This window comes from Gadus macrocephalus, chromosome 23 (assembly GCF_031168955.1).
Source record: "Gadus macrocephalus chromosome 23, ASM3116895v1".
NCBI lineage: Eukaryota > Metazoa > Chordata > Actinopteri > Gadiformes > Gadidae > Gadus > Gadus macrocephalus.
In genome coordinates, this window is record NC_082404.1 from 4914283 (window position 1) to 4942075 (window position 27793).

General features: G+C 41.7%; 1 protein-coding gene across 4 annotated transcripts; it reads left to right on the top strand.

The window, feature by feature from the left end:
- Positions 1 to 1889: 1889 nt before the first annotated feature.
- LOC132452218 (LIM domain and actin-binding protein 1) lies at positions 1890 to 26840 on the top strand. Of its 4 annotated transcripts, none has more exons than XM_060044694.1 (9): positions 2244 to 2403; positions 2906 to 3060; positions 3422 to 3509; positions 3639 to 4079; positions 4205 to 4292; positions 6137 to 6258; positions 8036 to 8080; positions 13106 to 13236; positions 13574 to 14167. In XM_060044694.1, exons 2-9 carry the CDS (start codon positions 2930 to 2932, stop codon positions 13728 to 13730), a joined length of 1203 nt encoding a protein of 400 aa, XP_059900677.1. In that variant the 5' UTR covers positions 2244 to 2403; positions 2906 to 2929; the 3' UTR covers positions 13731 to 14167. The 4 variants fall into 4 exon arrangements, with proteins under 4 accessions (XP_059900680.1, XP_059900677.1, XP_059900679.1 ...); XM_060044695.1 differs by having other exon boundaries at positions 2251 to 2403; positions 2890 to 3060; XM_060044697.1 differs by lacking the exons at positions 13106 to 13236; positions 13574 to 14167 and adding an exon at positions 25088 to 26840 and having other exon boundaries at positions 1890 to 2403.
- Positions 26841 to 27793: the final 953 nt, after the last annotated feature.

Consider the following 27793-nt stretch of genomic DNA (forward strand, 5'->3'; position numbering starts at 1 on the left):
GTGTGTGTGTGTGTGTGTGTGTGTGTGTGTGTGTGTGTGTGTGTGTGTGTGTGTGTATGTGTGTGTGTGTGTGTGTGTGTGTGTGTGTGTGTATTTGTGCGTGCGTGTGTGTATGTGTGCAAATTCATGTCTGCATGTATGTCGGGGTTTTGTGTTAGACAATTTTTATTCTCTTCTGAGCCTGTCTGGCTATCTACATCTGACACCCGTGTGTGAGTGTGTGTGTGTGTGTGTGTGAGTGTGCATCTGTGTGTGTGTGTGTGTGTGTGTGTGTGTGTGTGTGTGTGTGTGTGTGAATGAGAGTAATGAACCACACTATTTGATCCCCCCACCCTCTTCCGATCAGCGTCACAGACTGCCCATTTAGACGTCTGGCTCCCATGTAACAGGCAGACCAGCCGCACGAGTCAACTTCCCCTATTAACACTGCGGAGCTCGCAGTCAAAGAGCCGAACATTGTGTATTCTCTTTCATCTCTCCCTCCCTCCGATGCCTCTGAGACACAGCGCCGGGGGGGAGGGGGTGAAATATGGAGAGGGGGATGGGCACAGGAGTTGTACGAGCAGACTAGAAGGTGCCTCAGTGGCGGGAAATATTCAGACAATCACCTCTGTGTTTTTTTTCCCGTTAGCCCGCAGGGATTTTGTGTGTCTACTGCAGCTGTTGATACTTCTTTGTCTGAGGAACGGGCACTGGCAACCCAGTCAAAAGGAAACATGTCTGTCTGTGTGTGTTAGCTTATCTGGTAACCTCTCCCCACCAGCGCGCTCCTGCTTATTCTTTCCTTTCCTCTCTCTTTTCTTTTAGAACTGTAGTATCGAGGTAGTCCCTAATGAATAACATACAGGGTACCGTGAACACAAGCAGCCATCTGGGGTTTTATACCCTCGTTTTCATTTTCACGGCCTAACTCTGGGCAAGGCATGCTGGTCCGCCAATATATAATAGTAATAATGTTCACGGTTTATATAGATCATTCACTCACTGACCTTAATACATACATTGCAGCTCGCCTCAACAGACATCTCATCTCTCTCTCTCTCTCTCTCTCTCTCTCTCTCCCTCTCTCTCTCTCTCTCTCTCTCTCTCTCTCTCTCTCTCTCTCTCTCTCTCTCTCTCTCTCATACACTCACTGTTCTGTGAGCAATCATTTAGGAAATGTTGGATGATGAAGCCTTAACATTATTAAATAGTTTGATTATTGGAACACGTGTGCATCACCCGACCCAGTTCTGACATAATATGTATCAGTGTGTGTGTGTGTGTGTGTGTGTGTGTGTGTGTGTGTGTGTGTGTGTGTGTGTGTGTATTTGTGCCTGTGTATTTGTGCCTGTGTATCAGTGTGTGTGTGTGTGTGTGGGGGGGGGGGGGAGGGGGTTCTAGTATGGAGGTTAAAGCCTTTTTAGCGGGGCCAAGAGACACCACACACACACACACACACACACACACACACACACACACACACACACACACACACACACACACACACACACACACACACACACACACACACACACACACACACACACACAGGAGCAGGAGGGAATACCAGAGCGTGGGGGAGACGGGCCCATAACACTTGTTCAGGCCCCTGGTGGCTCAGCTGTCTGGCTTCTAATTAAAGCTTTCCCTTGGCCACACAGAGTATCAACTCGTCAAAGTATCAGCTTTCCACCACAATAAAAGTGATATCATTTTACCCAAGTAAATATTGATTTACCCAAGTAGAAAGTCTAAGTACTATTGTTTTACTAAAGTAAAGGCTGAGTCTTTGTGAGTAAACGTAAACTGAATGTTATAGTTTTAATAAGAACCATGCAGTGCGCCATTTTCAACTTTAATTAATAGTAATAGGTTATTTTATTAATGATATGCACATTTTCCCTGCTGAGGTGTGTGTATTATAGGTTATCCATACATTAATACTAATTTGTGTTTTTGTGGTGTGTGTCGCTGCATTGTGCACAGTGCTGATTAAATTCCCTTTAATCAACATTATGTAGTTGCCTTCATGTGACGGGTGTCAATGGTCAACTGTTCGAGGTTAATCATTTCTCTGTCCCCTTCTCGGCCAGCATTTTCACATTGAATATTTGTATACTTCCCACCCCATCATTTTCCACAAAGCAGGGCAACTGAACCTTTGAAATCCCTCCAATTAAAACGCTGCAGACTGCACTCTGACCGGCAGTTCAAGGACTCCAAAAGGATACTTTTGTTTTGCCATGCTTTTCACTATACTTTTCCGCCATAGTGCCATAGATCATCTTAATACGGTCAGAGGCGTAATAAGGAAGGACGGAAGGACTTTGCTCCGAAACCATGGTCCAAGGTCTTGTGATGTTTTATGTCAGAACCAGACAGCCATCGCCCTGATCACCGGAGCTCCCCCTCAACTAGAAGGTAACTTCTTTAGTAGGAATAAATCTGCTGTGATATTGCATGGTATCTTGGTCTGTGTTCGCTTTGTTTTTGATAAGGTTTTTGGTTTGCTATCTACTAACATCAAAATCAAAAAATTAGAGGTTGTAGAAGGCAAGAGGATATATAAAAACATTGTGCAATCGATTACATCTCTTTAAGCACCTCTACATTGGTGAAGCGGTATGGTAAATACAACATCCTTGTGGGAATGTGCAGTATTGTAAATACAAATCCCTTGTGTGAATGTACAGCATTGTCAATGCAAAGCCTTTGTTTGTCTGTAAAGGATTGTGTATACAACGTCATTGTGTGAACGTACATCATTGTGTCGACAACGTCCTTGTGTGACTGTTCAGTATTGTAATGTCCTTGTGGGACCGTGCTTTTGTGAATCATCCACACTTGCAGGCACTTGCGTTGGCCTTAGAAAAACCACTGCATGCTAGTAATCTGCTCCGTCATAAGGCTGTTTCTCTTTTAGCCCTTGAGCTCCAAACAGACAGCCATGGAGTTGAAGAGCTGCCTGCGACGCACGCAATCCCTGAAGAGCGTCACGGCTCGGTCTGACAACAGACCCATCTGGGCGGAGGGGGCGCGCAGAGACCGGATGGCGTCCGTGTCCCAGCTGGTTGCTAGGTGAGAGGCCGTGAACGTTAGTGTCGTTCTGTTAATGTGCATCTGGGAAATGAGAAGCTGTGCCAGGAAGACCTGTGGCGAGGTGTGTGACGCAATCTGTTTAATGGATAAACCATCGGGATAACCATTTGTCCAAGCACCCAGACATTTGGAATGAGCACATTTAACACTGGTTTGTGCTAAATTAATACAGAGGCCTATGTTGAATGTTGCTTGAGCTGCATCTTGCATTCAAATCCCCTTTCTATACTTTGGTCAATTTTGTCATTTCTTAAAGCTGCAGTCAGCAATATTTGCTCGCCCCACTTTGTGAGTCTTCAAAAGGCAGATTGTGCTTTTATGATGTCTGTATATTTGACAGGTACCAGAACTCAGTGGAGGTTAGCACGACCATTGAAGTCACTCAAGTGAATAATCCCCAAACCATACTAAAGCAAGTCCCCCAAGAGGTAACTTCTCACAGTGCTTATGGACTTTACATTTAAACCACCGGCATGCAACACACCCAAACTCTCTTCCTTCCAGTCACAAGAATGGCAAGGAAGTCCGAGTTGCTTAGTCTCGCTTTGTTTTTTCAGACAAAAACACCAAAAACACCAAAAACAACAGCTTCTGCTGAGGTGAGTTCACGGCATGAAAGCAAGGCGGAGTCGCTGCCAAAGAAAGCTGGTGCCAGAGAATGGTCTCTCCCTCACACCAAGACCAACCTGGCTCGCAGTAGGTCCATGGGCAGCCTCAAAAATTGTTTCGGCAGTGTCAGCGACCTGAAGAGTCTGTTTGAGTCAAAGAACGACATGCAGCCAAAGATCCTGCATGAGCGGAGCATGAGAGCGGAAGGCCCGACTCTGCCTATCAGAGCCAAGACGACCGACGCCACACCAGTGGTGAACGGACACGCGGGAGAGAGACAGCCCGCACAGAAGAAGAAGGCTGCTCCATCAGCTGATTCTGATGGACATGCTAATGTTGATGCTAAGGCTAATGATGTCAAGGCTAATGCTCACACAAAAGAACAGGAGGTAACACAAATGTTGATCTTTAGCATTATCTGAGGTCAAAGGCTAAAATCCAATGCACAATATAATAATGAAATGAAAAATAATCATCAGCATTCACAACATGTTTTTTAATCATCTATTTTCAGTTGATTAAGAAGCAACAAAGTAACAACAAAGAACGAGGAAAATCGATTGGTGGCATTGACCTCGAAAGAGTTGGTTCATCTCATTACGGTAAAACCTAACTATTGTTCCTACTCCGCCATACATTAAAGTCCCCAAGGTATCAAACCTGGATCATTGAAATCAGGAATTAAGTGAATTACATTTCATATGTGAAGTTTCAATTCCCCCCCCCCCCCGATTTTTCCCCCCTCTTACACTATGTTTATCAAAAATGTGAAAATGAGTAAGGTAAAAAGTAGAGTAATAATTATATAATTCTTGCAGCACAGGGCCAACTCATTCACAGTTTTCATAACCTACCATTATTGTTTTCTTTTCATCAACAACAAATGAATCAGATTGGTAAGCAGTAAACAGGAAGAGCTTAAGGAACTGCCATGTCACCGTGTGGGTGGTGCACCGTGATTGACACCGCCTGCTGGTGGCCCGCTGGGCCGTTCCCGGGTCCATGACACAAATAGCCAGGTCACTCACTTCTTGCTGCAGAGAGTGCGGTGCAGGGGACTATATCAGGGTCAGCTGTCTCTTTATCAGACATGACTAGAAGGCAGAGGCCTCACAAGAGAGAGATGGGCTACACCAGAGCGCTCTATAGCGTGACAGGGTAGCAGCATACCTAAAGGTTCATCAGAGACCCTTTCGAAACTGAATTAAATGGACAACATATACTCATAAGTGGATACTTTTGCGCAAGGGGTTGAAGCAAGGGGAGAAGACAGGGATTGGAAAGCCGCTAAACTCTGTGAGTACTCAGGATTCCGGTTGGTTCCCAGAACGCACACAATGGGGATGTGTGGTTTTGACATTAACATGTATTTCTGTACAGCTTTGTATTTCCTTGAAGATTTACAGTGCTAATTAGATGAAAATATATAGGACTGCTATGTTTTAAATTTGTCATGTATTGTGCTAAAAGTTAGCTTGAGAGGAAATCACTATCGTTAATCCAAAAAGTCTGTAAATATCAGTATTTTGCCCTTTATAAATAAGTGTGATGATATATATATATATATATATATATATATATATATATATATATATATATATATTTATATAACTTGTACCTATATATTCCATCTGACTGCAACTAGTTTGTTTTTTGATTTCATAAGTCATGGGTTTCATTTTGTACATTACGTTTATTAGAAAAGGATAAAAGGCAGTTATCTTTCGACTACAACATAGCAAGGGTGTTTGTGTGTCCGTGTGTATGTTTGTGTGCGTGTGTGTTTAGGGGTATGTGTGTATTTATGTGCAGCCTGAGTGTCAAAAGAATCGGGTGTCTCCCTGCCTACTCCACAAGTGGCGAACATTTATAACTTCTGACCCATGTGACAACTGTTAAGAATCAATGGCCGAGGTAAACAAGAATGACTATTGACATAGAATCTGTACCAACTCCTGTTTGCTACTGCCTGTCGGTTTATGGGAATTCAAAGTGAATTGGGGAACCGAATTGATTCACTTAAGCCCTTTAGTCTGTCCCTGATGATGATGGTTTTGCTCAGCTGGATGTGAGTTATTTCACCAACAATTTTTTCGCAAGACAATCCTCACTCAGTCACATGACCATGACCATCACAGAAAACACCCCCTCTCTGATGTCAACATGAAGCAGCTGCCTGTAGGGGTTTGATGTGAGGTGCCCTGGATCTTTTTACAGACAGATTAATCTAGACCCTTCAAAGATGGAAACAAATGATGGAGTGATCTTTACTGTCCAGGCAGAATTCATGATGCAATTTTTGTCTAATTGCCGTAGTTAGAGTTAATGCTTTCCTCAAAGGTAATGCCACTGTTCAAAGAGTAGGCCTACACTTTGAAACATGCAAAATTGGTGTAAAGTCTGAGATGATTCATGCCCTTAACATACATTTTCGGATGTTCCACAGATGATAAGAAGAGGTCCTTTAGCCCGACCAGGGAGACGCTACCCATTTCTGTGAAGGCCATATCTGCTCTTTACCTGTCCCAGACGAGAGCTACCGAACAACGAAACAACACTACACAACTTGTAAGTTGGGATTTGTAGTCGGATCAATTGTAAGATGTCAGATGGAGGGATAGGACGGAATATTCTAGTGGTGGTGCTGGTTGATTCCCGGTTAATAGGATCTGGGTTTGCATTGCAGATAACCCTGAGCAAAATGCTTATTAACGACATGCATCTTAAAATCATCTTACAATCAAGTTATTTTTGGCTCAATGCCTCATGTATTACAGGTTGTGTAGTCCAGTTAATGAATATTTCCAAATAATTCTCATACTACACACCAGGGGCGGAGTGGGGCACTAATAGCCACCGGGAGAATCCTCCCCGGTCCGGCCCCACCCCCCTGCAACACCGTTTATTTATATATTTTTTCAGTAATAAAAAAAAAAAATCGGTAAAAATGAATGATATAATTATAATTAAGAAATTAAAAATGGGTAAAATAGGTCACAGTTCTGCTCTGTGCGGAAGAGAATTGGCGCTCCGAGAATTGGCGCACTTCCTTACAAGACCAGTAACCATAGCAACGCCAGTAAACAAAAGTAGTGCTCCCCGCACTACAGCCATCCGGAGGCGCAGAGCTTTTGGCCGTGATATTATCTATACAATTATATTATACTATTATATAATATAGAACGTTATAAGACGCTGTCACCTAGTGTGAGAGGAGAGTTGACGGAGTGACCTAGTTTCAAAGTTTATACCATTTATGCTCGGTAATACCGGTGTAACGTGTTGACACGACTAGACGACTACTACTACATGTTCCAAATCTGTTAACGTATTTTCCATCCATTAAAAGAGAAAGATCAGTTAAGTCATTAATTCGTCTGAAATATACCAGCCAGCACATACACATTTGACTAGCAGCTTGTGCTAGCTCCCGCCTAGCAATAACGTCAATGGTGGAGCTCTGGCTAATTCACCTGCACGACTCTTTAATGCCTGATTTCAGCACTTAGATGCATCCCCCTCCAGCATCCGCTTCTTCTTTATTCTGGCCTTTTCAGTCCCTCCTTTCTCTTTTCTCTTCTTGCCTTCCGAGTGCCACAACAAGCAAAAGCAAGCAACCACGAACTTGCTCGCCTTCTCTGTCTGACGCGTCTTTAGGGCTATCCCCCTACATTTCCGAAAATGGACTTGACCTGCAAGCTGTTTATTGGATAAACGCATTTCCCAATCCCAGGAGTCTTTGCTCCATTACGTCAATTCAAGAACAAACATATTAAAGTAAACTGTAGTTCGTATTATTTATTCATGGCCATGAAAGTTCTGTAACGCCTGAATAATGAAGAATTAAATGAAGTAAAAAAAAATAATATAAAAAAAAAACCATGAATGAGACATAGAGAGTAAGCAGTGGTATAAATATTGGTTGGATGTTCTTGAGACATATATTGTTTATTCCGGGGATTTTCACGGCGTCTTGGCGGGGAATAAATTATGCTCAGGGCCGGCTTGCAGACGCCTCGCGGCCGCTCACAACTGTGGGCCGGTCCAACTGACTTCGCAGGCCGCAACACAATTGTGGGCCGGTCCACCTGAACTCGCTGGCTGGCCGGCCGGCCGACCGGGAAATCTCCCGATCGTCCCGACGGCCACTCCGCCTCTGCTACACACACATTTATGCTGCATAAGTGCCACATTCCTGCATTGCAGTTAATCATCATACGAGGATAATCATAAATTAACTTCAGCATTATGAGATTTCTGATGGTTTTCTGTTAAAAAAAAATTCTGCAGATTGATGAGTATGATGACCATATGTGATACGAGAACATTTATTAATTTCTTACAGGCAAAAGAGAAGTCGGAAAGTGCAAAGCGAACTAAACCAATTAAGGTAAGCAAAATTAGACACCAAAAAATGCTGCATGGTAAAATATGGTGAGCACTTCATAGAAGTAGTTTTCAGGACTACGCGATAACATTACAATAACATGGCAATGCATGTGAGAAGATATTGGTAAGTTTCAACACTGGTATTATATATACTCAATTGTCATACTGAGCATACTGGGCATGTGTTGGTTTTCTAATCCCGGCACTTGGCATGGTAACGTATAAACTTGACTCCAGATCCCTCGCATGGTGGACAGGTTGATCTCAAGGATGACACACATGGGAAACTGACTCTTCTGCTTTACTGTTCAGTCAAGATGGCCGAGGACTGTCAAAGAGCAAAAGACACTCTGGTGCCACCACGTTTGGATGGCCTTGGCCCAAGAGGGGGTGGAGGAGATATCTCTCGGGGGCACGTCCAAACACCTAACATGCCATCGCATCCCGCCAAAGTAATGTTGCAACAGAAGCGGCAGAAATGTGAGCTGAGGAGACTTCTCAAACACACTCACCCAGAGCTGAAGACTCTGGACGGGGTGATGGACGAGGAACTGGCTGAGTTTCTCGATTTAGAGACAGCTGGTGAAAAGGGATATGAGGGAGAGGTCATCTCTAGAAGGCAGATGTTTGAAAACTGTGCAGTGAGCAACCCCCAGGGCAACAACGCCCCCAATCAGCCTGCAGAAGAGGAACCAGCTGAAAGAGGAGAGGTCATGAGAACATCTGCCCTGTTTGATCGGCCAAGGTTGCAGCTTCAAGAAGATGGCACCAAGGTCACAATGGCGGGCCCTGAAGGACCCAGAGATCCTGATCTCCAATCAGAGGGCGAGGAACAGATGGTTAAAGTAGATGTTCAGTCCACCAGGAGGATGTTTGAGAGGCAGTCAGTGGAGACCTCATGGTCAAGTCCAAAAAAGTTCAAAGGTAAATTGAAGGACACAACTGGAATGGTGCAAGACCAGAAGTTAAAGAATAGCACACAAGAGAATAAAGGCAAAATCCAAAGCAGTGAGTTCTCAGAAAAACGGAATCATGACAAAGGAATGCAAGCCCCTTATGAGAAACAGTGCACAAGCCTCAATACTTCACAATGTCTGCCAACTTTTATAGAAGTCCATACAAGTGAAAGTCTTTTTCAAAACAACCCTTTTATAACAACAAACATGGAGCGAGAACCATACCAGAAGGCCAACCCTCAAAACAACACCTCACTCAACGGTGACCTAACTGAAGCCAGCAGAGCAACTGAGAACTCACCTAGAGCCAATGTTAAAAACAGAGCCCATCTCTTTAATTCAATGCCATTTGATAAGATCCAGCACCAAAACAAGGAAGAAATTGAAACAACAGTGGAGAGAATAAATGAAACACTAAATTCCCTCAATCATTTTAGAGCAATACATTCACATGGGTACATCATTGAAGTGAACGAGACTATGCTAGCTAAAAAGGCTAAATATCTTCTCTCCCCAACCGGGCCAAAGGTGACCTCAGATGATTTGGCCGAAGGTGGTGCTCAGAACTTCATTGTGCAGCTGCTGCCGAGGGCAAAGCTGAAGACTCAAGTTATGTATCTGAAGGAAGATAAACAAGGAAATGTTGGGTCGACCGTTGTGGATTCCCCTGTCTACCAGCATCAGTTCAACCCCTACCAAGATGTTGAGTTGAGAACAGTCAATGTGGTACAGCTTATAGAGGATATGCTTATCCAGGACAACTCTTTCAGTAAGGGAGTGATTATTCAAGAGGATGAGGATGGATATTCTGACGTCACTGTCTATTCCCTCAATAATTATGCAGATGGAGATGTGAAAAGTTATTGCCCTCCACAAGGCCATTCTACAATGACAAACAGAGTAGAACCTACAATGGTTGAGGATTTAAAAAACATCCATTATATTATAAAAGGAGACGTGAAATCAACCATAAGCTGTCTCTTGGCATCAAATGAGGATCGAGTTGTCACAGAATCATTCAGACCTGATGTGCCGATGAAAGGAAACGTGATGCTATTTAGGAACTGCATTGAGAAGGGTGATTACGAGTATTTGAAAACACTTAAGGCAGAGCCCCGAGAGCAAGAACTATCTGGAGTCTACATGGAGACTGATGGTAAAATAGGAGAGCATCAATGGGATGTAGGGGGTATAGAGCAGGCTACAGTAGAAAAAAAAGCACAGCCAAACAGGTTGTTTGCAAATGAAAGCTGTGTCCAATTGCAACAACTGCCCCTTGATGATGCTGACTACTCAAACATGTGTAAAGACATCATTGATGAAGGAAGGACATCTTTTGACATATGTGACAACGGGACCACCTCAGGTCAGATGCCAAACACCTTGAGTGAGTCTAGCCCTCAAGAGCAACCGAAGATATGTGAGTTCAGGACAGCACCAAGAGGGTTAACTCTGTGTGCCAATGCACAGAGGGAGGACGTGATCCTCCAAGCTGAGTTAATTGAGGATGTAGATTACGAAGATGAAATATCCATCCTTCAAGCTGCAATCCAAAGTCTTCGACAAGTTACACTTGACGCTAAGGCCCTTCATCGTGCAACACTAGAGAAAGAAGCGTTAAAACAAGAAAACCCAAAGCCACAGATAACTTATAGAGTACAATCTGATCTTAAGACTGTAGAAATACAACCAGGAATCTCTCAAAAGAATATGCGAGATGATAAGATGTCCTGTGAAAGAGAACCATCTACATCCAAATCCAGCATTGCCACAAAACTTGACTCAGAAGGGGAAACCAAACATATGAGGCCTGCAGACTTTCAGTCCAAAGAAATGCATTCTACTGATACTGGAGCTCTCCAGATAGATGACTTAGAAGCTGTGACTATGTCAGCACCGAGTTCCGCAACAAAAAGTCAGGAAGAAGAAAGTGAAATGGTTGGTGGTCTTCAAGCAGCCTTAGATTCCTTAGCAAGGTCAAGTGTTAATGTCAGCAGAGGTGATTTCAGAGCAGCCATGATATACAAAACATCAAGCAAATCAAAAAAGAAACGCATGAAAAATGTGGAAGATGCATCTTCTAAGATTGCCACAGAAATACAATTCAGCTCAACAGAATCAAAACCAGAACCATGTGACACATTTAGTCCTGTAGCAGTGGTCAAACTGGCCACTGAAGACGTGGGTGGACTATACACTAAATTAGCCTGCCCAGATAAAACTGCCAACGACCCAGAACATAGCATCTCAAAAAACAATAAGGTTTGTCCTAAACCAGCCATTCCACCTAAACCTGAGCATTTATGGTTGAAAGGGGATGATAGGGATGATATAGAAAACAGTACTGTGGTAGCTGAGATGAAAATACATTGTAGGGAAGAGCAATGTCTCGGGGTATCTATACCAAGTAGAGATGTGCCCGGGAGGGGTTTGTCTGGGAAAGCCAAAGATTTAATTTCAAGTGCTTCTGATTCTGAAAAACCTGAAGTATCTGAGAAAGTTGTTGAAGTTAGTATAGGTCAGAAATTGCAAACCAAAAAACCAGTTGAAATTACTGATGGGGAAGTAGATGAGGCGAAAATTGATTTCCAAAAGTCTCTTAAGAAATTCGACCACGCAATTAAGGTTTCCTTGAAAACTGCCCCTACCAAGCCAAAGAGATTGAAAGCAAACCAAAACAAAGGCACAACATTGCAACAGACATCTAGTGATAATGTGACGCCCAAGCAACAACTTACACATCCGTCATGCAGTAAGTCAAATAACCAAGTTATGATGCGGGAAAAGAAAGTGAAAATGGAGACAGAAGAGGCAAGGCGCCTGAGGCTGTCCGTTCACATGGATGAGATTGTCAGAGGAAACATCACTGCAGCCACGGAGATATTTGATCATATGCGAAAACAAGAAGAACTGCAGGAAATGCTAAATACGGTAGAAGAAATGGAGCAGGACACTAGCAATGTGGACGTTAGGGCCCTCAGGGGGATATTTGAGAAGGTGCCAGCCTGGGGAGAAGGAGCTCAACACAAGAAGGAAAAGCCAGCAAAGGTAGAACAGCCAGTGGAGAGGTCATTATCAATTAAGCCTGATGCTGAAAGCATGTCACAAAGGGCCCATGTTTTTGGAGATCTGGAAAGAGCAAGTGAGGAGGTCAAGAATCTGAAGGAACAGACCTTGGCCCGTCTTCTAGACATTGAGGATGCCATAAAGAAAGCTCTGTATTCTGTTTCAACTTTGAAATCAGACTCTGACATTGCAGGTTTATCAGGCCTGTTCAAAGAGTCTTTGAGGAAAGTGCATGGTTCTACAAAACTGGCAACATAAGGAAATTAGCAGCAGACATAGTCTGAGGAGAACAGAGAGCTAATCCTCCATTTTCACCTGCTTTCGTCTCTATTGAGGCTGCCATGAGAAAAAACGATGAGCCACGAATGCAATCAATGGTGACCACGAAGTACCCCACCGGTCAACCCAGGCCGAAAGCCGAGGAGAAATCCGGAAAAACACAAGCCTAAAATGTGACGGACCAACTCATTACAAAACAGGGTTAACCTTAGAGTAAGCAATCGGGCATCTTATTTTTCGTATAACAATCCATCAAATAGCCCCTTTGCACCACAACATAAGATCAGCGTGATTGACCACATATCCCGAAATCCGGATTTGCATCAACAGTAGACCTTGTTTTTTAAAGATGATAAACGTATAAAATTAACAAATAATGTGTCAGGTCACCAGATATCCAAAATGCTTTATTCCCATTAGAGGTTCAATTGATCTTAAAGACTAGAAAAACATAGTATGTATCTATTCCCAAATCAATAAAAGACTATCAACCTATTTTCTTTCCCTCAGTCATACAGTAGGTTGTGTTGATTTCCTTTAGGAATTCATAAGTTTGTTTCTTTATTGATTGACATGTTCATTTGTTTAATTTCAAAGATAGATTAACTTGTTTTTGGAATTTATGTTTTTGGACCAGATTCGAAATGAAAGTGGTTTTATTGTTGTTAGATGGGTCATAGGTAATCTTTTTCATATCACGCATGCTTTTTTTTATCCCTCAACAGTTTCAACCATCTAGTCAAGAAATGTGTTCAGTTTGCTTGAAACCAGTTTATCCAATGGAGAAAATTGTGGCAGACATACACATTTTTCACAAAATGTGTTTCTGTTGTAAGCATTGCAAGAAGACACTAAGGTGAGGTAATGGGTACAATACTCAAAAATCAAACTGTTATCTAGACCAATTCAACATTTTTACTTTGTTTCATTAATTAATTAAATCATATTGAGTCAACTCTTAATCCATAAAATCGACAGATTTATCTTTATTTGAAATTAATTAATAATTCTAAATTATTTTCTACATATAATTAATTCAAATTATTCAAATGTACCATGGCTTACGGTTTTGGAACAAACTGAGAAATCAGTGAACACAGTTAAATCAGTTTATCTCAGATTAGACTGTTCAGGTCAACCGGATAATGAAGATATTAAACTACAGGTTACTGACAACCTGTGTCCTATTGTAGCATCCAAAGTTACACCCCACTGCATGGCAGCTACTACTGCATATTTCACTACCAGCAGTTGTTTAAAAGAAAAGGAAATTACGATGAGGGCTTCGGTCACACTCAACACAAGACCCAATGGCTTCTGAAGACTACTGTCGGTGAATCTGAGGCGTAACACGTGATTTAAAAGTTGTGTCACAGTAATAATGATCTAAACTGTGTGAGTCAACGCATCAAACAAATTGTACTTTATTGTAGGGCTGTGGTATACAAGACATTTATTTTTCATTTTAAAAAGGCTAACATGATCGTTACCATGATAACATGGATTGATTCAACTGTTGGAGCCTACTGTAAAGATCACTACAGTTGATAAGGTTTTGGTCGACTGGTCAACTCCCTTGCAGAAACATATCCATGATTTTACTGTATTTGTTTGTTGTATGAATGTTTAAATGTGATAATGTGCAATGTTTCTTCTCAAACTGTGCCTATTTGAAACCATCCAGAGAAGAACCAGTTTATTTAATCCTAGCAACTATATATTTGTAAAGTATGTCTAAATAATCTTGCAGATTTAAGTTTTCATATTCAATAAAATCATTAACTCTTTTGTGACTTCAATGAATGGCAAAGTGGCAAGATAATTTATTAATTTCGATTTTCTGTTGCTGAGCAATGAAAATGATTAAGTTTTTTGTTATGAATCATTTATTTCCGTTGATTTAACTTGCTTGCAAGGGAATTCAGTATCAGAACTCCCATCCGGTTGTTTTCTAAAAATAACAGAAATGAAAAATTATAAGGTCATATCAGTTTTTGGTTTTTCAATAAAAGTAGGAATTTTTCACCGACCAACACTTTACTTATTATTTTAGTATTTAGTCTATCTTGCTTAAGGCTTATGCCTAAAGGTAGACTGCTGCAGACATTGGGGTTGAAACCCAGAACCGCATGCTCACTCCATGTACGTTGTTGTGAAACCACCGTATGTACTGACCTCTGTTCTGTGTGGTCCTGGAGTTCCACATTGAGGGTCTCGGGCAGCAGAAAGCAGAGCAACCCGCCTATTAAGGGAAGGGTGCCATACAACACCATAGGGATGGCAGGGTGGTAGACCTGTAGTAGTCTGATGAGAGGAGCTAGGATGGCCCCAATACGACCACACATGAGATTTATACCAACCCCACTCTGCCTGCCAGGAACAATAGACAACAAGGAAAAACATGGATACAAATTATAAAGGACACTTTTTTTTATTAACACTTAACTATTCTGAGTGGGACATTGATTTTAAGGGAAGTAAACACTTTCACAAGCCCACTACACAATCAACAGAAATCAACAATACCTTTTTTTTACAACCAAGAAGTTGCTCTACAATAGCCAGCACACATACATTCTCATTTCCTCTCTATAGCTATATCTATCTGCATTACTCTTTAAATTATTGAATGTATTTTTGTTATGTCTTACCTTACAGTAGTCGGGTATATTTCTGCAGTGTAAACATAGATGACGGAATAGGCAGCGGTGGCTCCAAACTTCCCAAGTGCAGCGACGACTGTCGTAGCCGCAGAAAAGTCTGGTGGTCAAAATGAATCATTACATATGCTATATAAATATGCATTCAGCTGATGATAGGCTGCAGAAGGTTTGGCCAGTAGCTACCATTTGGAATCGCAACCATCACAAGGCAAGCACTGCCAGTAAAAAACAGAGTCGCGACTTGACATTTTCTCCTCCCAAAGTACTCAATGAGTACAGCACTGCCGATGCATGCAGGAATGTCTACAAGGCCAAAGATGAACTGAGTGAGGTAGATATCCACGCCAAAACTGCCAACATTGAGGCTGATTCCATAGTACACCAGACTTGCTCCAAACCTAGAAACAAAAGTGAAGACACATGGTAAAAGTTATATTGACGGAAATATTGATTACATATACATTTTGCTGGAGTGCAAATATTTATTGCCATGATTATTGATTTTTAATAGCGTTTCAACATATGTATCTGAGTCATACTCACCAGATAAAACTCATGACGAGAACACGTTTACTTATATATGACACCCTGAAAATGTCCAACATGCCTGTGCTTTTTGACACGTTCTTAGTCTCCAAGTCAGCTTCCAACTAAACAAGGAAATATCAAGGTTGTCTTTTTGTGTCTGCCAAGAATACTTATTGATTGTGGATGTGATTCCTATTGAAGGAGGTAAAAGTGGGGCATAGGTCGCTCACCTGGCTGAGCATGGCCTCAGAGATTGTTCTTCCGTTCACCCTGGCTGCCCTCAGGACCTCCTTTTGCGCCTCCTTCACCCTGCCCTGGGTCAAAAGCCAGCGGGCTGATTCAGGCATGAGCCTGGAAGGTCATACAGATCAAACATAACTAAACTGACAAAATCACTGAAGTACAGAATTTCTTCCAAACATTTTGGGACTGGACCCACACTTGGGGTCGCAGAAAATTGCAGATTTATAAGCTTTAGAAATCTCATGGTGCATTTTTAATAATTAAATTAAACTAAAAGCTAAATCTTCAAAGGTCTCATAAAGATCCTTTTATGAGACTGCCTTCCGTTGAGTTAAATGATTCAAGTCAAAAGGAATTGGCCTATCACTTGATGTAGCGCGAAATGTCAATGTGACATGATAAACATGATTAACTGTGATATACTTAAGATAGTCAGAAGAAGGGTTCACAGACCAGTATCCGGCTAGAAGTAAAGGTTGAAAATACTCATAAGGTTCCTGTACTTTTATGAGACTGCCTTCTGTTGTAGTAAATGATTCAAGTCAAAAGGAAATGACTTATCAAAAATACCTGATAACTATGCTACTGTGATAATGAAGATAGTAGGAAGTAAGAGGCTCAGGGTTACACTGTAGAATAGAAGGGTTCACAGACCAGTATCCGGCTAGAAGTAACAGGATCAGAGGGGTTGAAAACACCAGGTGTAAAATCCTCCAATCACGGACAAAATAGGCAACGCCTGACATCATCATCAGTCCAACAGAAAAAAAGGAAAGTGAAGAGATAGTGACAAAACCCCGTTTTGAGGTACAGGTCCACTCCACCCCTTTAAAGCAAAAACATAACAGTGTCATTTCAATGAAGGATCTATCCCTGGCATATGATATAAAAGTAAATAAGGGAAGAATAAGAACAAAATAGCAATCTTTTGTCTGCATGCCAATGAATTCTAAAATAATTCACCAAATTATTGATGTATTAATCAGTATTAAGGAAGTAATAATACATAATTAATGCAATATCTTCCCGGTGACAGTTAACTGAATTGACCTGATTAGAAGAAAATAAGGACAGGTCGTCTACTTACCTATGACATATGAATTAATCCAAACGCCAGTAACTGCGGCACCAACGACAAATCGAAGTGCAATGTAAACATAGATGTTTGGTGAGAAAGCCGAGGCAACACCAAACAAGAGTTGGAGAAACAAACTGAGCAGGGCAACATACCGGCGGCCAAACCTGCAAAAATCAGAAGAACAATGGATTCATTCACTCAAAATATGATGATGAAATTATGCTATTCCAATGGATACTTTTTACATAACATTCTTAATTTACCACGTATTTTCAAAACATACATTTGGAAATATTTGCATAGTATATACTTATTTATATTATTCATGATGTGAAAAGCAAGACCCACAAGCAGTCTTAATACCTGTCAGCCATTGCCCCAAATACCAGCCCTCCAAGCAGAAGTCCTCCCATGTAAATGGACTGGGTTGCCTCGTTTAAACCGCTGTCGTCACACACTAGATTAAACTGACCAAGGGGAACATAGAAGAATACAATTACATTGTATCGGCGCGCAGGGGAGACAAATTGAATGTCGATTGATGCACTTAACTGCCCTCCTCCAACTATCAAGCTCTCTTTCAACGTTTAACTTTTAATGTATTCAAACTAGGCATTTGATGAATCATCCGTCTTTCATTGTCCATCACATATTAGGTGGATCACTAAGTTCTTTTAAGGATGCTTTTAAGGACGTTCTTTTTGTGTCCGGTTTGGACACAAACACATAAATTGAAAGAGGGACTGGCAAGAGGGATTCTTGTGGGCTTGCAATCTCGCTGTTCAAGCTGCCTTGCAAAGTTATATGTTGTATCAAAGAAGATTGTTTGTACAAAAAACGTACACATTAGTAACATCAACAAACTAAGAAAGAACAAATGAAGTACCAAATATAATAAGGTTTAAATTGTGAAAATAATGACAATGATTTCAACTTGGATACTATCACTTTCTGAATCTCCATAGTTATTATAGGTAAGGCATCTTGTGGTTGAATCTTAGATAGTGTACCTTTTAATAAACAATGATTAAAAATTACGTTAATGTTATCAATGGCATTTGCAAATGCAAATTTAGAATTCAGTCGCTTACCTCTTTCATATAACTGGAAGTGCTTTCAGGCATTTTGTAAACCCATCCTTCGAGGCAATTTGTGGTACTATTAATCCCGTATGCTTCAATCGTTTCTAAATCCAAATCCACAGGTGTGAACATCGTGCAGCTGTCATACTCCCCATCTTCTATAGTGGGGATGGTAAGGTTGAGTTGCTTTTCGTCTGTCAAGTTAGGGCTAATGGCAAATATCCAATTGGTGTTGCAGTGGTGTGGGAAGTTCTGTCCAGTAAAAACTGAAAGAAAGGTCTCCACACCAATAGAAATGTTCAAAATAAGCAGTAACACCGTCATTCGTTTCTGGAAGAATCCAAATCCCCCAATTTCCTCGAGGATTAGTTCAAACCTGTTCATAATGATACCAGACGAAGCCCTTTCTGTGTGTGAATGATTAATGGCCTGCTGGAAGCAGATTATGAAGAAAAGTTGCAAAGCTTTGCAAGTCCAGCAGCAAGTTTGTAAAAGCTCATCCACATTCCCACTTTCCACTGAGTGCTGAAGGGATTGTGGATGTGGTGCTTATAGGTCTGCTGTCAGGTAAATTGACCTTCCTACAGCAGCGTGCATGAGCCATTATAGTAATAATAATAAAAAAGATAATTTTTCCATAGTAAGCTATGTGACCTGATTGCCACTATCTGTATCTTAGAATAACAACTCCAAAGCTCCACTTGAGCCAGCTGAATATAAATTCTTGGACTAGACAAGTGTCAACGCACACCTTTTACTTAATGATGAACAACTTACTTAAAGATGAAAGATTAAATAATGATGTCATTCTTTTTACTTTTGTACTTTTTCTGACAGTATGATCCCACCTCTCTGATGCTTTGTTGATATTTTTCGCTGAGATGTGAGGGGTCAGGATTCAAAGGTCCATCAATCTACCCTTAGTTAAAGGATTATTTCTGGACCCTAAACTCCAGTTCTGGAGAATAAATTAAGATTCTGGTGCTTTTCCTCAAGATACCACCTTTTATTTGTTATTTTTTGTATGTAACTTTGAATCATAATTTTGTCAATTTTAACCATAGCAAAATTAATAATATTAATTTATGTAATGTATTAATATTGTATATTGTGCTAGCAAATGCACGTGGCACACACCACATCTGTCATGATCTTGTATCTCCTCACCTGCCTGCCTGCCACTCTCCACTCATCAGCCCAACTCTCCTCACCTGTTTGCGCTCAGCTGCCTCTGATCACTAACCAACCTGGTATGTAGAATCCTCTCTCAGTTCACTCAGTGCCAGATTGTCCTATGTCTTTAGTACTAGTCTCTCCATCTTTTTCCAAAATGAATCCCCGTTATCGACCCTGCCTGTCCCCGACCTGCCTGCTCTGTCTCTGTCCTGGTGATCGACTCTGCCTTCCGCCCCCGACAACAGATCCTGCCTGCCTCCTGCCTGCTCCTATCAGTAAATAAAACACATAACTGACGGTAATGCTTTATATTCAGGTCCTTGTAATAAGCCTTTGTTAAAGGCTAAAAAGTCACTTGTTATATGCTTATAAAAATTGATTGGTGTCAAGACTATCTATAAGTGTTAATAATAACATAATAAATATGTTTATTGTGAGATTATACGACTTTTATAAGCACTTGTGGTCCCAGTCTTTAGATGCCCTGGATTACACATATGGTGTTTGCTGATTTAAATAAATTTTCATGCAAAGAAAACCAAAAAAACAAAATTACGAAGAAGTTTGATAATGTTAGGTTTTCTGTGAGGCCGCTTTGTGAACTACAGCTCTTCGCTGCTCTCGACACGAATTATATATGCAAGTGTATATTTTTTACCGGCTTGGCAAACCCTGCAATTTCACTGTCTTGCCTTTGTAAAACCAAGGGGGTATATTCCGCCTTCGTCGAGGAACCGGCTTCTTTGGTTCGTTGAGTAGGCGGGACTACGCACAGCGAGTAGACCTCTATAATAATTTGCAGCCTATTTTTATTCAAGCCACTCACATGGAAGAATGAGACTACATCTGAGTGTAGGCTACAAACGCGATATACTATTAAGTGCAAAAACGGCAACGTATTCTGAAATGTTTGTTATCCCGACGAAAGCCTCATAATAAAAGTTTCTCTGCTACTTTCATAGATCTTTCACCGTCTTTGTTAAATGCGACTGCATCACCTTCTCTCCTATTATGTTCAGCAGCTCCCGTCTCTCCAGTTAGAGTAGCACTACTCATGATGATGTCAGTGCGTTGTCTCAGTTGTAGACACCGCAGCAACACCTCTACCCAAGTTGCGCCCCTGGAACCGCGATGAGGTCTAATCGCATTTGCATGAAAATGAAAACCCCAATATGTGTAGGGTTTGAGGGATAAAATTGGGGTGCGACTTAAAGTCGGCATATTACGGAAAAAGGCGGGCATGAGACGAGCATATTTGGCAATGTAGAAACGTTGAATTTCACACCGGTTACACCGCCACCTTCTGTACTAACATCTGGAGAAGAGTGGGACTCATGCGAGGTTGCTCTTTGTTGATTTCTCCTCAGCATTTAATCCCATCAAACCTCCCTTGCTGACTGAGAAATTACTGAGCAACTTCAGCCTTGATCGTAGCCTGGCTGGTTGGTTACTTGATTTCCTAACTCAGAGGGTTCAAAGGATGACGGTGAATAATGGGATATCCAATGCCCTAACATCGTCCGCAAGCTCAACTCAGGGATGTGTTCTCACCCCCCTGTTGTACAATACACCAACGACTGCCTCAGCCATCATCACAAGTTCCAGAACTTAGTGTAATCAAGGGGCAGGATGTTGATGGTATTATGTTACAAGTATCTAGGCACCTTGATTGATAACCAGCTCAAGTTTGACTTGAACACCACTTCTGTGTGCAAGAGAGGACAGCAGAGGCTCTCTGCTCTCAGGAACCTTGCAAAGTAAAACACTAATGACACTGTTTACAGAGCTTTTATAAAGTCTGTCCTTACATAATCTATTATCTGCTGGTATGAAACATTACTATCAAGGACAAGAATGCCTGGTGTAAGATTGTGAATGTGGCCAGTAAGATAGTGGGTAGTTTGGTAGCCTTGCTGAGTATTTTAACAAGCAGGTTTTTAGCAAAGCCATAAAACTCTATCAAGATACAAGGCATCCTCTGTACACAGGATACATGCTGTTGCCATCTGGCTTACGGTTTGGGACACCTACTGCCTTAAAACAGAGGTACATGAATTATTTGATCCCTCTTCCTATTTAAGCTGTTAAGTATTTTAAGAATCTAAGCTACCCACACATAGACCCAATGAAGCAGGACCAAACATATAAGCCGTAAATACTATACATAGCCACAAGGGGAGCAAGACCTTATTGGAGGCTGCTCCAGCCACAAATAGCAGCACCTTTATATATACGAAGAAGCCGAAGCCAATACGGCACCCCGGCCACGCCCACTAGGCCACGCCCACTTGACGTCTCTACCTGAGGACAAAGGGTGGAGAAGGCCAGAGATCAGTAGGTAGACGGCAGAGAGTAGGCTTGAAGTAGATCACGGTATTTTCCTCTCACACGTGTTCTACACGATTCCTAGAATTCCCTCCGTATAGCTTCACTTACCAATGCCGAAACATGCCGACGACTTTATAATAAATGAAGTGAGTTAAAGCAACACCGGGATTGGACTACTTTCTTCGAGAATATGCAACAAAGCACTGAAGCATAGAACAGAGGTAGATAGCTTTCTCCATTTTAGCGACCGCCCCCCTACCCATTCACTACCTCTTTTTACAGCTCTTATATTTATTGAATCTGTATCTTGATTTTAAATAACTAACTTTATGCTTCTAGTGCAGACGCCGTCTCTGCATCTGTATTGTTGTTGTGTTGTGTTGGTCCTGCTGCAAACAAATTGCCCGCTTGGGACAAAGAATAAAACTGAACTGAACCTAGGCTGTCACGCTCCGATAAGGAGACAGACAGGAAGTGAACCCAGAAGCACGACTCAAGACAGGGGATGCGAAAGTTCAAGTTTACTTCAATTAAGTAGGCAAGGGGTCGGTAACGGGAAGGCAGACAGATAGGCGGGGAGCCGGGGGCGGACGAGTCGACCGTCCGGTTGGGGACAGAAGGTCGACAGGAGATCAGACAGGCGATGGTTCGGCAACGGGCAGGCAGGCAGAGGTTCGACGACAGGTGGGAGGTCGGACAGGCGATGGGTTGGTAACAGGTAGGCAGGCAGGATCTCGGCGACAGGCGGATGGTCGGGCGGGCGAGGATTCGGTAACCGGTAAGCAGACAGGATCGACAGGGACTAGGCATCAGGCGGGAGGTCAGACAAGCGTGAGAACGGCAACAGGCAGGCAGATATGAGATACACGGAGAGAGAGACGATCTGGCAGAGACTGGTTTGGGGCAGAGGGTTAATATAGAGGGAACACAGGTGAGGATGGTTGGGTTGATTAGGGAATCGCAGGGTGAATGGGAAACTCAGGAACGGATCATGACACTAGGCATATCCGAATTGGGCTATAGGTGGCGATGTCATTTTGTTGTTGGCATATCCGACACCGCCACTGAGGAGTTATGTTTAGTGTGTTATTGGGTGTGTGTCTATTAAAGGCAACTCTCGCAGTCGTGCGGTACAAGGGGCGCGAGAGTCGTATACTTCTTATCCTGGGCTCCCGTCTTGTCCTTCCAGTGCTACTCGCCAAGATGGTGTCAGAAGTGGGATGTGGCCTGTGCACGTGGAGAGGGACTTGAGAAAGACGGTCGAGCCCACGGAGAGCGACGCACCCTGCGTTACGGGGGCGTGGCGACCCTTGTGGCCACGACCGGAATAGCCGGATAACTGGTAGCTGAGAACCGCCCCCTGGTGGGAAGGAGAGCGGTAAAGCTGACACAATTCTCGGGGCCAACCCAGTTGGAGCCATACCTGGTCCAGTTCCGCCTGGCTCAACTGCACAACGGCTGGGGTGATGGGGAGGCGGTCGACCACCTTGCTCTGGCGCTGGAGGGGACGGCAGTATGGGTGCTGCTCAATTTGGACCAGGTGGAAAACCGAGACCTCCAGGCCCTGATCATGGCGCTGGAGAGGTGGTTCGGGACCCGAATCTTCAGCGACCAGAGCCATGAGTAGCTACAACGAACTACAACAAGGGCTCTTTCGATCCATGCGCTCTTGTTGTTTTGATTTCATTCAGGTTGTCGCCAACAGTGAGAATCACTTAGGTAGGACGTGGCCAACGGGAATATTTTTGGCCACTTGAATCCCAATTCTCATGTGAAAAGTGTAGCATTTAATTTCCTTACTGTGACTATGCTGTGCTTAATAACCAGCAATGAATTATTTAATTTCGATTCAAATAATTTGTTTCTGGAATTAGTATCCATTATTATCAATTTTATTTTCTTCTCTTCTTCTGCTTTACCGTGTCTCTCATGCGTCTTCGCGTAGAGTCGGTAAACCTTGTCGGTGGCATGTTGCTTTAAATATTGCCGCCGTGAAGGATTATGGGATACCACTATCTCCTTTCCTTTCGTATAGGTTGCTCAGGAGTAACCAATGCTGAAAGAGGGTTTAAAGAAAGATCGAGGCTCCTTTCATAAGCATTTTTAGAACTCAAACCATCTTCCCTCGAAGTACTCCCGGGTCATCTCATTAGGAAAGGAAACTTCCTATGCAAAAAAAGAGAATTCGTAGATGCCCTGGTTGCTGCCAATTTCCACCCATCAAATTGTGCTACCTAGTGGTTCTGCGCATGCGCATCCCAAAAATAATGATCCCTGCGTGCGCAATTGCGCATCCATCAATTTGTGCTACTTTAAATGCTGAAGGTGAAAACGTATTTTTAACAGCACAATTGTCTTACAAATATGTTTTACATTGCACCTTTTGACCTGTAAGCATGTAAATATGTGCATCAACAGAATGGCTTTGCTGCTGAATGTAGAAATAAGATGATATATGTATTATCTTTATGGGATAGGGAGCAGAGAAACTTTTTTGTCTTATGTGGATAGTGCCTTGGTAACCAATTTCACATTAAAGGGTGGGTATCTGAAATACATTAAAATGTGGATAGTGTCTTGATAACAAAATTCTAATTAAAGGGTGAGCATCTGAAATACATTATAATGCTCATAGTGTCTTGGTAAGACAGCTCTTTAATGATGAAAGTTCTTTACTGGGTAGGTGTTTCAGTTATGTTGTGTTTTTTGTTTTATTAACAACTCCTTTGGCTGTTCAAAGGAGTTGTTCAGCGGGCACGGTTGCATGTAGCTACTGCACTGCCTCAGTGTAAAGCTAAGTGCCATTAAACACTGCATTAAAGCTGTGCCATTAAATTAGGCTTAAACTTTTTCCCTTCCGATACCGATATCGCAGCTTTAGCTATCTGCCGATACCGACATCAGTCCGCCACCTTAAAACATCTCACTAAAGGCAGGTTGAATTGAAAAGAGTTCAAAAGTCTAAATGGAGTAAAAAATGTAAACATGCACAACATTTAAAAAAATTGAAATGGTTGAAAACAAAGTGACGAGTTTAACAAATAGCTGAAGTGATAAAGTTTTGAATACATTTGAGATAATATATAGAACAGCTGAGCGGTTACAGCAGATGGTTTTAAATGTTGAATCAAGTCTATGTGTGTGTGCTTGTGTGTGTGCAGGGGCGATTTGGGCAAAGCACTAACAACGGGGAGAAAGTGGGATTTTTTTGCTCACCAATTCTATCACAGCAACAGTTAGTGTTCTGTCCTTGTCCAATCAGATTCTTCAGATTGAAGTCGTGTTTCAAATGGTCCCGCCTCACATGGACGATTTCAATAACGTGGAAAATCGCCCTGGAGTCTCTCAATGACTCATGTAAAAGTTTCTTTCAAAAATCAATGCAATCTCTGATGGGTCCTAACCCAAATTCAGACAAATGTGCATTAGAACAATCAGCACCTTTTAAGACCAAATGTAATAATTAAACAGGTATCTACAAAAACTTCATATGTCCAAGGTTTAAAAAAAAAATTGGTAGGCCTACGAGAGAAAAATCGGTCTAGAAGGCTGTGAAGAAGCGAACGCAGTCTTCTGCTTCCACTGCCTCCTCTTCCCCCCTGACGGCAGCACGGCAGACAGCACTGCACAGTATCGACTGGTGGGACACATTGAGATGAGGTTTGCGGCTTTCGGGAGGGTGAACATTGCCACTCAACTGCAACAACTCCAAGATAGTTTGACTCCACTACCTTTGAAATGTTGTTAAGGTCGTGAAAACTCTTGATCCTACAATCTGAACAAATACCAAGATGCTGGATTTTCAGCTGATTTTGTATTTCATTTGTGTATGAAAAGACATTGTTAGTGCAATGTTGAGGAATGTACAGTTATTGTACTTCTATGTACCACTGATAACTTATTTTGCTTTGTAAGCCAATTCTTTCAAGGTCAGTCAATAAATACTTGACTAGATAGGCTGCTCCCGTCTTTATGTTGTTGCCAGGCATATATTTTGTCCTTATAGGAATTTGACATCATACAATGATCTACATTAGATTTGTGTAAATAATTAATTGTGGAGTTACACCATTATTGTTTATGGAGTTGCTATCTAGTGGAAACAAGACGGATCTCTGTATGAGTTAATCATCTAACAACAAATTGATACTGTCTTGCTTAATGCACCTATTGAATGGGTCACCTTAATCATTATTGGTCAATTTATCAGAGATTTCTTTCAGGAGCCGTCACTGTGTTTGTGTTATCACTTGTAGCAGCCAGGAAGAGTGATTGATGTTATTCTTTCACATCCAGTTAATCGAGATAAGCACACAGGATGATAAGGCTTGTATGGTTGGACTCCTTAGAGTCTCTTTAAAATGGCATATCGTTGTTGTAGAAATGGTTAGCTTTTGTTATCGCCAGTGTGTAATGTGACGTGACCGCGTGTTTGTGCTCGGCAGCCGCCGGGGAAAGACGTGCAACAGGCAGGCTGTTGCACTTTTTTCTTCTTTAAGGATGAAACACTGCCACACCGCTGACATGACATCAACAGGTAGCTCTCATGCGCTAGCTCTCATGCGCCAAACTGGCGACTACTGTTGGTATCACGTGACACACTGCGCGGATCGTTTGATACTCCCCTCCGATATCCGATCCAGCGTACTCGGCCTATATCTGACCGATGCCGTGGATCGGATCGGGACATCTCTACATTAAATAGTTTCTTATTCAGCATCCATGCAGATTCCATCACCTCAGTCACATAAGGTGATCGGTCTGTGGCGGTCATATACTATAAAGCAAGGTTACTTTTTATATTGTTAAACATAATCATTTATTACACTTTTAATTGAGTCAAGTCATTTGGTCAGCCTTGTAGAAAATATATAATGCTTCTAGTGTCTATTTAGCATAAACAATTGGGAGGATTGGGGATTTGACACATTTAAGTGTACTTTGTGTGTGAATACTTTTTTGAAATGTATTTTCTGTTTAGTCACGAATTATACATTTGTAGTGTACGATGATTTATTTACTCACACAAAATGATTAGTTGCCACAGTTTAAAAACATATGAAAAACATTGTTCCTAGGGAATGCAGAGTACTTCTATGTGGTGTGCTCCTTTGCTGCAAAAAAAATGCAGATGTTAGCATGATTGAAATGGTAAAGTCAAAAATTAAATATGTTTTTATTAATTTAATCAAAAATGTGTGTGCATATTACACTACAATTGATCTCATTGTAGATTGTTGTGGTACTGGTGTTAGTGTTTTTTTTGGTAGGTGCAATGTGAATTGTGTGAGAAGGTGGCCAATTTTGAGGGTGCCAAATATGGCCACTCTATATTTCTGGAGGAAAATAATGATTTAAGATCTTTGGTTGTTGTTATCATTGGATCTTTAGAATAATTATCGCTTGCATATATAATGACACATACAGAATCCCATTCACAAATATATACAACGCGTTTAAATAATAAACAATTATATTGTTCTTTCAATTTATTGAGTTGAATTTATTATTGATGCTTTTATTAAAATCCTTAAAGGGACAGCGATCCCTGAACCACCAAAACAGTAAATGACAGCAGTAAACGACAACACAATTGAAAGAACAACACATAACAAAATACTGTAGGTGAATTATGTCACACTCACTACATCTGATTCATTACCACTCTCTTCATCCCACACCACAAACATGACATACAAAATGTCGTGGAACAGAAACAACTACCAGAGCTATTTATAATTAAGCAATAGATCACGACAGGCTGTGGTATGTGCTCATTATACCACTGTTAAGGGGTATCCTATTCTCTCTCTCTCTCTCTCTCTCTCTCTCTCTCTCTCTCTCTCTCTCTCTCTCTCTCTCTCTCTCTCTCTCTCTCTCTCTCTCTCTCTCTCTCTTCTTCCCCCCCCCCCAGCCAGGTTAGTGTTTAATTGGTAACTGTTCCTACAATGCTTTTGTCAAAGCTGAAGTTAAATTACATGTTTAGTGTAAATTTGTTGACACAAAAACACAATGAAGCAACTTGTGAAGAAATGTTTGAGAGTGCATCTTTCTCACACATACACACGTTTGGTCTTTTTCCCTGATCCAAGCACTGCAATACAAAAATGTAAAGTAACTTGTAATTTGAGTAACTTTAAAACAAAGTACTTTTTTACTCTTACTCAAGTAGGTTTTTACAATTGGAATATTTACTTTTACTCAAGTAAATTTGAAGGAAGTAATTGTACTTTTACTTCAGTATAGATTTTCAGTACTCTACCCACCTCTGGACTTTGGTACCCAACCCTTGGTTATACCATACCTCACAGCACT

Bases quoted from the DNA above. Each gene is read 5' to 3' on its own strand.
- LOC132452218 (XM_060044694.1), top strand. From the start codon at position 2,930: ATGGAGTTGAAGAGCTGCCTGCGACGCACGCAATCCCTGAAGAGCGTC. The intron at 4,080-4,204 runs GTAACACAAATG...ATCTATTTTCAG, and splicing joins CTCACACAAAAGAACAGGAG to TTGATTAAGAAGCAACAAAG. The intron at 8,081-13,105 runs GTAAGCAAAATT...ATCCCTCAACAG, and splicing joins AGCGAACTAAACCAATTAAG to TTTCAACCATCTAGTCAAGA.